Here is an 11,350-nt window from a genome sequence, read left to right on the forward strand (position 1 = left end):
TTGTTGACATCATTGGAGTGACGGGTCACACTATCCAGACCAAGGGCCAGAGGTTGCAGCCCTAATTTCCATCTGTCGTCTGACAATGTACATTCTCACCAGCAAAGGAGGAGTAATGATTAGCGGGAACCAAAAGGTGGCTAAAGAGACTTATACTCGGCGTCACTATCAATCCGCCCACAATCCAAAGAGGACGAAGGTGAGAAATATTAACTTGTCACTACAGCTTTGGGCGACACAAAAACGCTCCTTATTGCTGATGGAAAGCGGGTGCAGATCGCCAAAGGATTAAAACTTGAGATCAAAGAGGATGTTAAAAAAGTTATCATTGAATCTGAAAGCATATTTACATAGGAGAATGAGATCCCCACAGGAGTAAGCCCAGATGTGATTACTCATAAGTTAAACATCATTGAGGATGCGGTTCTAGTTGCTCGGAAAAGGCGGAACCATGGGCCTAAAAATCAGTATTTTTACATATTCTTATATATGCATTAAACTGTTATAGTATCCTATATTTTATAATTTATTCTTTCTCGCCATACTTCTTATATTCATTTGCCTAGCTTTTAGTGCTGATATACGCCCAGTGGCTGGCGAATGAAAAGTTCCACAGATGGATCAATTACCTCAAAGATAGGACAATTGATCCCATCACGGGCGGATCCCCTTTCCATAAAGATAAGAAGCACAGACCCTCAGGAGCTTTCAAATGAGCTCAACTCTCTCCTCAAAGACAGGAAAAGGATTGACCACCATCAAAAGCGGGTTAAAATCGTCTCAAACATGAGATCATTACACCCTCAACTTTCTCCTCAAAGATAGGAGAACACTCTCATGGGCGGATCCATCTTTAGATGATCACCATTCGAGAAAGAGTTAAAACATTCCTTGGACGTAAGGACTTTACACTCTCTCACTCCCTTCCCAAAGAAGGGTTCACAAGTCCTACGGGCGGATCGCTTCACCTCAAAGATAGGTAGCAAGTTGATCCCCTAGGCAGCTTTACTTCCTCTAGAAGGAATAGAACAGCTTCAAACCTTCACAAAGGTTCACACATTGGGGTACGGCTGGCCACCTACCCTAAACAATCGGAGAAATCCTAAACCAGATTCTAGAAAATTACTTGCTAAAAGATATAATGCATTAGTAAAAATAGTTCTGGAAAGCAAAGGGTTCATCCAACTAATGAAGCCTCGTCTTCATCTCCAAATAATGAAGCCTCGTCTTCATCTCCAACTAATGAAGTCTCGTCTTCATCTCCAAGTAATGAAGCCTCGTCTTCATCTCCAAGTAATGAAGCCTCGTCTTCATCTCCAAATAATGAAGCCTCGTCTTCATCCAAGTAATGAAGCCTCGTCTTCATCTCCAAGTAATGAAGCCTCATCTTCATCTCCAAACAATGAAGCCTCATCTTCATTCAATTCATGAAGCCTCGTCTTCATCCAATTCATGAAGCCTCGTCTTCATCCAATCAATGAAGCCTCGTCTTTATCCAAACAATGAAGCCTCGTCTTCATCAAAGTAATGAATTCACGTCTTCATCATAGAAATAACAAAGTCTCGCCTCCACAAAATGCACAAAAGTCCCTAAATGGCTGATCATTCTTACTGATCCCTAAGGGCGGGTCATTCTCCTCAATATGGCAGAACTAAAGAAAAGAAGTCCCTAAGGCGAATCATAATCCTATGCGGTAGGAACAAATGGTCCCATAAAGGGCAAGTTATTCCTTTCTAAAGGAAATATAACTCTCAAGAAGCCCCTAGAGGCTAACAATGGATACGGTTGGCCACCTATCCACGAAGAAGCAAAATCCCCTAAAAGCGTATCATATCCATATATGATCCCACATAGGGCGGATCTTGTTCATAAGATCCCGCATAAGGAAGCCCCAAAAGGCGCATCATTTCCATATATGATCCCCCATCTAGGGCGGGTCCACTTTCCTCCAAGATAGAAAAATAAACCACCATTTAGACAGCCCTAAAGAGCTTTTTATACCTTTAGGGGGGGCTTCTGATAACAACCCAAATTATTCTTGAATAAGGAATAAGGGAAAATTAATAGAAATAATGGCAAACCATTATTCCTTCTAAAAGAGATATTTATACATGATTAATGTGGAAGTAATGCTAATTAATGCAGGGGTGAATATGCAAATAATGAGGAAAAGGAAGGAGTTTCTAGCATTATGCCACACCACGTGGACCATGGCGAGATACGCCATAACGAGATACGCCCGATGAGAGCGAGTAGCGGAGACCCGCCATAGCTCTCAAGGAGAGCGTACATACGTCTTGACGGATCAAAGAATACGAAAAGGGATATTCATCTTACTGACAGAATATTATCCCAAGGACCAAAAGGGATATTCACCTTGAGAACGCCGCAAGAAGAACCGGATGGCGGATCTCCACGGTTCAGCTCAGTGAGATCCGCTGGCGAACCTATGAGGCGAATCTCCTCTTTCACCTGATTCATCACAGTAACGGCTAACCGCCGACTCGGCCATAAAGACCATTAATGAGCTATCAATTAGCTAACCGCCAGATTAAAGGTAACCAGTAACCGCCAGCTTAAAGGTAACCAGTAACCGCCATTAATGGAGCATTAATGGAGACCTTCTAGTTGCTGAAGGTTACGACTTCCTAGCTATATATAGCCTACATCCCTAGGCTATCAAGGTACACTTTTACTTATCCTTTGTTAATTCAGTTTGCTCTCTTGTTCTTCCTTACTGACTTTGGCATCGGAATGTCCCCGGCCGATCCCAACGGCGCCTCACAGGGAAGTGCTCCGATCAAGGATTTTTCCCCGAGTTATCAAACATGTCTTAGTCTATAACCAAAATTGGCTAATGCAATTAATTTAATAAAACAAAACAATTTGTACTCAAAATACAATTTTACTGAAGTTTTTGAGTGAATCATTCATAGTTTGATTAAATTATTTCAGTTTTACTGAAAAAAAAATACTAAAAATAGTCATAATTACTGTTTCTAATGAATATGTATATTACTATTTTAATAAGCCAACAAAATAATATACTAAATATATATATTTATTAAAAAACATAAAAAAATCTGTGCAACGCACGGGTGAGTGGCTAGTTAGTGACTATAATATTAGAAAGTGTAAAGTTATTAATATTGATGATATGGAAAAACATGTAATTATTTGCAAAATTTAGTTTTTAAAAAGTATTTATTAATGTTGGCAGAATTATTTATTATTTTCAATACTTTAATGCGTAATATATTTATTAAAATTTTAATTTGTGAATTTCTGGATATAAATTAAATAAAAAAAAACTGTGCCAAAACACGAATGTAAAACTAGTTAAGATATATAAATGTGTAAAAAATCTTTTTTTCGATCGTTACTCAATATTTTCTCATAAACAGTATTTCTTTTATTAAAAATATGCGTTATGAAATGGAAAATTTTCAACAAGAATCTTTAATATATTAATAGCTTAATACATCATTTGCTTTTCAAACTTGTTCAATATCTCATAGCTCTTTTAATTTGAATAAAATATTTAGTTAGCCTCTAAATTTGCGTAAAATGTAATCAATTGATCACCTAATTGTAAAAAAAAAAAGTAAGTTAAAAGCGGAAGATGTATTACACGTGTCTTAGAATATTATTACATAATTCACATAATAGATCAAAAAAAAAAGTTTTTACTTACTCAACTATAAAACTTGTTTTCTCTAATATTAGAACCGCATACATCGACCTTGGTCGTTTTACTTTTCTTAAGACGTGTGCAATATATCTTCTATATTTAACTTATTTTTTGCAATCGAGTGATCAATTAATTACATTTTACGCAAGTTGGATAAATTATGAGGACACTTTAAAAGTTTAGAGGCCAGTGAAACTTTTTGTACAAGTTCAGAGAGCAAGTATTAAGTTTATATTAATTTGGCTCTCCAAACTAAAGTTTCAAAGTCAATTGAGACTTTAAACTATCAAAATCATTAATAAGATCTCTGAATTAAGCAAAAATCATCAATTGAGTCCACATTCTAAGAAAAAATAATCAATTGAGGTCTAATCGAAAATCATTTGGTTGAACATTTTCAGACCATCTTCCCTAAACTCATTTTAAACCAACACATAGATTATTATAGTCTATATCAAATAGTCACAGTTTCTGATTTTATGATATGATAGGGACTTAATTGATGGTTTTTGCTTAGTTCAGTGATCTGATTGATGATTTTGATAATTTGAGATCCTAGTTGACTTTGAAGCTTTAGTTTAGGGAGCAAAATATGTGTAATGCGTATTTATATATATATATATATATATATATATATATATATATATATATATATATATAATTAGACGTGTTCACGGGTCCGGGTACCTTTCCGGCTCGTGTCCCTTAGACCAGACTTGGACAATAAAAATTGTTCATAGGTCCAGTCCGGCCTAGGCCCGCTAAAGCCCACCTATTTTTTGGACGGACTTGGGATTAATAAAAATAACACGGGCCGGCTTAATATTAATTAATAAATATATATATTTATATATTAAATATTTATTTTTTATAATTAACAATTTTATATATATATATATATATATATATATAAGTGGATTTATATGGGTTGTCCAAATCCAGTCCGGTCCAAACCGTCTAAATTAATAGTGGACTGGACTTGGACTGAGCTTTTTTATCTAAAAACCCGATAGATCCGGTCCGAGCCCAGCCCATCTCGGCCTATGGACATCTCTATTTAAAACATAATTGATAAATTTAGGGTTAAGATGCAAAAATACCCCTAACGTTTTGGGTCATGAGCAATTTTACTCCTAACGTCTAAAATGGTGCAATTTTGCCCCTAACGTTTGTAGCCAAGAGCAATTTTACCCCTAACGTTGGTAATTTGGGTCAATTTCGAACACTATTATAAAACACAGATATTTTTGTTCATCAATTTGCACCAATTGCATATCAATTCATTCTAAAAAAAGGATTTCGTGTTTTTTTGTAATTTAATAATAGAATTTGAGATTAATATTTATAAATTCGGTGAATTTTTTAATTTTTTTTTATCTAATTCGTATAAAAGACAGTATATTTTATTTTTTTTTATTTTTCTTAACATCCCAACATATGTTTATGATTGGTTACTGATAAAATGACGCACATGTGAAGTATAGATGATAAGATTCATGATCGAGAAGACAATTTGATGAATTATTTCTGAAATTGATCAAATTTATCAACGTCAGAGGTAAAATTGCTCTTGGCTACAAACGTTAGGAGTAAAATTGCACCATTTTAAACGTTAAGGATAAAATTACTCCTGACCCAAAACGTTACGGGTATTTTTGCACCTTAACCATAAATTTATAATAAAGAAAACACGGTTACGAATTCATAATTGGACGACTATGAATATCAGTCGTTGGGTGAAAGAATAAATATGTTAGATGTTGTCAAAAAATAGGTTAGATATATATCCGAGCTGGCTAATAGAGCCAGGAAACCACCGCGTCGGCGAGGACTTCCCCGCTTCTCCAAATCTATGAATTCTTAGTTCTTACACTAGTTTCGCTTTTTTGCCCGGAAAACCCCAAAGTTTGACCCCTTTCATCATTGATCTATCCAATTCACAGTGAGCTTCCTTCTTCTCCGTTCTCTTCTGCTCTATTGATGGTATAACGCGTGTTACGCTTCCCAGCAACCTGTAAGCAATCTTCTTCTTATATCTTTATCGATGTTTCTTCGTGGTTGTTTCTAAAGGATATTTTGAGTCTATTTTTTTGAATTTCTGGTGAATGATTTCTGCGGTTAGGGGTTTTATATACTTGGATTTTTATTTTCTCTCATCGATTGGATTGCGCTCTAGGGTTTGTAGCGTTGTAGTCTTCAATTGATAAGTTCATTGACTAGGAAATTTGGGGTCTCAGAATAAATTTAGGGTGTTGTTTTAGTTTGGATGTATATTTGTGTTCGGATTGTGATTTTTTTATGGGTTTTTTTTATCGTTTTTATGAATTTCTGCATCGTCCTATCGGTTTTGTTACTTTAGGATATCTTTGAATCTATTTCTTGAATTTCTGGTGATGCTTCCTAAAGTTAGGGTTTTATATGCTTAGCGTTTATTATTTTCTATTACCTTTTAGGGTTTAGGGCTTTTTAGTTTTCAATTGATTTCAATGATTAGGCAATTTGGGATCTCAGAACAAATTTAGGGTGTTGTTTTAGTTTGGACATATATTTGTGTTCGGGTTATGATTTCGTTATGGTTTTTATTGTTTTTGGGCGACTGCTGATCTGCGTAGTCCTATCGTTTATGTCACTATAGAAATTTTTTGAATCTATTTTTTGACTTTTTGGCGAATGCTTCCTAAACTTAGGGCTTTTATATGCTTAGCGCTTGCTATTTTCTCTCATGCGTTGTAGTTTTCTATTGATTAATTTAGTGGCTAGGAAATTTGGGGTATTAGGACAAAGTTAGGGGGTCGTTTTAACTTGGATTATGTTTGTGTTCGTATTATGATTTTGTTATGGTTTCTGTCGTTTTGGTGCTAACTGCTGAATTACTGCATCATCCTGTCTGCTCAGTCCGGATTTATAATCAAGGCATTATTGTTAATTTGGGTATCAGGACAAAGTTACGAGGTTGTTTTAACTTGGATTTATGTTGTGTTCGGATTATGATTTTCTTATGGTTTCTGTCGTATTGCTGCATCATCGTCCTGTTTGCTTAGCCCGGATTTATAATCAAGGCACTATTGTTAACTAAATTATTGCTAGATTATTGGCTGAATGATTCAACATTTGATTGCAGGGTATTTTTAGGTCCGTAGTTGGAGCTGTTTGTAGCTGTTTTAGAGTTTGAGATTGTAGAGATTTTGGTTTTAAATCATGTCAAGTAAGAAGGAAGAGAAAGGTGCAGCTGATAGGATCAAGGCTGCTGCACTAAGTGCTGCCAAAGGTCTTAGTCGTGCTCAAGCTGAAAGGGCAGCTGCTGCAGCTGCTCGTAATGTTAATGCTTATGGACAGAAGGAAGAAGGGCCTAGCCGGTGGCAAGAAAAGAGGGAAGCTAAGCGGCAGATGTACTTGATGAGTACCGAGAAACAAGTGAGATTGGGTGAAAGAAAAGACATCAAGACTACAGTATCCACTATTGGTGGTAGTGCCCAGTGTCAGAAATGTTTTCAAACTGGACACTGGACTTTTGAATGCAAGAATGAAAGGGTTTACATGGCACGTCCATCAAGAACACAGCAGCTTAAGAACCCTAAATTACGGATGAAGCTTTCTATCTCTTATGACTTGGATAATCCAGATGGCGGTAAGGAGGAGAAACCTAAATCGTCTAAGAAAAGCAAGAGAAAGCATAGAACAAAGTCTGATTCTGGAACTGATAGCGAGGCTTCAGTTTTCGAGACTGATAGTGAGTCTTCATCGGTGACTGGATCGGAATCATCCTCAGAAGAAGACAGTTCAGATTACAGCTCATCATCTGATTCAGAAGCAGAGAGGAGGAGGCGAAGGAAGAAAAAGAAGCAGAAGAGGAAGGGCAGCCGTAGGAAGTACAGTTCGACTTCAGATTCCTCCGAGTCTGATACAGGTTCGGACTCTGACTCTGATGATAGGGGCAGCAAGAGGAAGAAGAGGCACAGCAGAAAACGGTAAAATGAGATGGTCTATAAGATAGAAGCAACAATCAGCTAATAGGTGTGTTATATTTCTTCCTTCTCTTTTTCGCAGTCGATGCCTTGCGATGTAATAATCCGGGATTTACTACTTCTAGCATGTTAAAGTTTGTATGTTGATGGATTCTCTTTGATGAACTTGATTTTAAAATTAAGCTGAAATCTGACTTTGTGAACAGTGGAAAACTTCCCATTTTCTTTTAAGTGGCTTGTCTGCAATTTTCTTGAAGTTTTGCTTCATATCACTTCAAGACAGGCCTAATCCATATGGAGCCCTCTAAAGTTGTCCATTTTAGTCACTTTGCTCCCCGAACTTAAGAGACAACTCATTAGCCACTCCAATCCAACTCCGTGAAAGTGACATAACATGCCCCTTATTTTCCCTCATACGGAGAAGGCGTTGACCTGTGAAGACCACTCGCCTTTCGATTGACTTTCCATATGATATGTGACTTTCGGGATGGTATCTCAAAGTGTGTATGAATTTAGAGAGGCTATTGCAAAATATGGGTGAGTGGTCAAAATCTTCTCTGATGGGTTGTCCCTTAAGTTCGGGGAGTAAAGTGACCAAAATGGACAACTTTAGGGGCTCGGTATGTTTAGGCCTTTTAAGCCATGTTGCTTACATTCCAACCTTCAGGCATAAGTATTGATAGAAAGTTTTTTTGTTTTTCTAGATTAGAGTCTGTTCGGCTTAATTGTTGTTTTAATGGTGATTGATAGATATTCTGAATTTCCTTTCAAAAACAGATATTTCTCCATTCTAATCAAACGTTTCGATTCGATGCGATTCCAGTCTGTTATTACTGTTCTGTTGCTCATTGGATGGAGTATAACATTTTTATGGATTTATTTGGTTTGTAAAATTCACCCAACTCTTACTAATAAAACAACACAGATGATCCTTTTGATCTGACCTGTCAGCTACAATGATTATTTTTATGGAATGATTATTTTATTTTTAAATCATCGTATAATTATAATTATGTAAAATATATAGATTATATAACATGATAATTTGTTTTGACACCGTAAATGATAATGTTTAGTTCTCTGATTCATATGGTTGATTGTACAATTGCAAAACATTCTGCTGTCCAGTCTTTTTATTTTCCATCTAGTTAAAAAAAGGCATTCCAATGCCATTGAACTTGGAGGCACTGTTGTTAGAATCATATGAACATTCGAATCTCTTTCATTTCGAGACTCGGTGGTGAATCTGTTTCATTTCGAGCCGACTCGGTGGTGAATCGGCTCCGATTCTAATGATTTATGCATAAAGAGAAAAAATTTGGCTTCAATTAAGATTTTTGTATCTGTACCTTTCAATTAAAGGCAAGATTATGAATGATTTTTTGGTGTGTCTGCATACAATGTTTTTTTTTTTGTTTTTTTTTTCTTCTAAGTATATACTAAAACCTAATACAAGACCTATTGAATCTAAATTTATATGAAAGCAATCGTCGTAATTTAGTTTACTAGTGCAATCTTATGGATTCAGGGATCTATAATAATATGTTTCCGCTCTTATTAATCTTGGAAAAAATCATATAAACTAAATACTTTTTTTTATTGATGCCTCTATGGCTAGGAGAGCCTTGACCCCAATCAATCCAAATATTTATCTTAGAGCATCTCTAATCGGTGCTTTCTATGGTTATTTTGTTTTTGACAAAGTACCATTACTTGTTGTATTTTCACCATTGGATGATGGAGTATAAAATTAATCTAATGGTGAAAATGCATAAAGTAATGCTTACTTTGTAAAAAACAAAGTAAGCATAGCATTTACCATCTCTAATGAGTTATAATAAACTATGCATTATATCTATCTATTAAACTCTCTTTTATTAGAATGAGTTTAATATATTAAACACTTACCAACCACTTAATATATGTTGAGTAGATCAAGTCGTTTAGCTAATTTTATATATATGTTTTTTTGTATTTTTTTTAAATAATATGATATATAGTTTAATTAATTGATGAGTCTCATATGATTGAATTGTTGTAGTGTTTAACCATTAAACAAGATAGTTTGATAAAATGAAGTTTATCGAATGAGTCATACAGTAATTATGTGTCACCGATGTGTAAATGTCTATTGAGTGATTGTGAGCATAAAACATAGAGATCAATCAATGTTATTAGAACTGGACCAGATTTATAACTGGGTCAAGAGTCACTTAGTTGGACCGGATGGTTTGGATTGACCGAACCTGATGATGTTATAAATAAATAAATAATATTTATATAATTTATTAAATATATATAATTAATTTTATTTTTTTTTTGTAAATTATATATATCCAAAACAAATTATAAACACCTTTTGGTTTGTTATTTTTTGTCAAATTGACGCTTGAATATATAACGGATAAATAGAGTTTAGAATAACTTGAAATATGTCAGCATAATTCATGTCATAAGATCTTTTTAACAGTATATTATAAACTCAAAACGAACAAGTGATGAATAAGAAATTGATGCTCAAAGTGAACCACTTGAAATGGTTTAAAAGAAAATAAAAGAAAATTAACATTCTCATCCCACGTAGAAAAGAAATATCTTAACTAGTTTATAAGCAAATGGTCTTTACAAGCTTTTAACCAATTAGTAAAGGAATGACTCTCTCACATGCGGGGGTGCAGTTGAAGTACCATCGAGTTAGGGATGCAAATGTCACACTGAAATACTATTTATTTATTTTAAATAAATTAGCAAAAATCTGGGGTTGGTCCGTTCTTGGTTCGACCACTAGGTGCCAGTTCATGCTAGTTTGTTGAAGGTTCAATAAACCGGCACAAATCGAACAGAATTCTTCATTGGTTCCTGATCGGATCGGTCGGACCTGTCCGAACCTGATAACATTGATAAAGATGCTCTGTATGCTAATATAAAATCCAAGGTAAAGCATACTATGGCTAGTATGGCTGTAAACGAGCCGAGCCGAGCTTTAGCCTACTTGAGCTCGGTTTGGTAGTTCCTTATCGAGCTCGAGCTCGAGCTCGGCTCGTTTAGCAGCTCGAGTGTTCACGAGTCGAGCTTGCTCACCAACATCTCGTTTTATTTGTTCGTGAGCAGCTTATTCGTTGTGCTCACGAGCTTTGCTTACGAGCAACTCGTTTATTTTCCTATAAAAAAGTTCATTTTTTGTACTCGTGAGCTTTGATCACAAGCAACTCGTTTTGTTTTGCTCACGAACGAGCTCGTTTATGGTGTTTACAAACAAAATAATATCAAATCTGGTACATCAAATAATATTAATTGTAGTATAAATTTATACACATTACTAAACTTTATTTTTTAAAATATATAAATATTATAATTGAGTTAGCTCACGAGCTTTTATCGAGCTTGTTCACGAGCTTCTAATCGAGCTTGCTCGCGAGCTTTCAACCTGAACTTTGGTCTGTCCAAACTCGGTTCGTTTATAAACCGAGCCTGAAAATCGTGCTCACAAGCGGCTCATTAAAAAAACGAGCCGAGTTAAACTGAGCTTTTATCGAGCCGAACACCGAGCCATTCATAAACGGCTCGACTCATTTACAGCTCTAATGGCTAGGAGAGTCTTGGCCTCGATCAATCAAAATATTCATGCATACTATGGCTAGAAGGGCTTTGGCCCTCAATCAATCCAAATATTGAGTGAGAGATTTTGGCTAG

At 35.5% G+C, this 11,350-nt stretch overlaps 1 protein-coding gene across 1 annotated transcript; it reads left to right on the forward strand.

Annotated features, from left to right (window-relative positions):
* The first annotated feature begins 5,429 nt into the window (after positions 1-5,429).
* Positions 5,430-7,888, forward strand: LOC136202579 (uncharacterized). Its single transcript, XM_065993284.1, has 2 exons — positions 5,430-5,706; positions 6,814-7,888. The coding sequence occupies exon 2, from the start codon at positions 6,891-6,893 to the stop codon at positions 7,662-7,664; it is 774 nt and encodes a 257-aa protein (XP_065849356.1). The 5' UTR covers positions 5,430-5,706; positions 6,814-6,890; the 3' UTR covers positions 7,665-7,888.
* The last annotated feature ends 3,462 nt before the right edge of the window (positions 7,889-11,350 follow it).

This window comes from Euphorbia lathyris, chromosome 8 (genome assembly GCF_963576675.1).
Source record: "Euphorbia lathyris chromosome 8, ddEupLath1.1, whole genome shotgun sequence".
Lineage (NCBI taxonomy): Eukaryota > Viridiplantae > Streptophyta > Magnoliopsida > Malpighiales > Euphorbiaceae > Euphorbia > Euphorbia lathyris.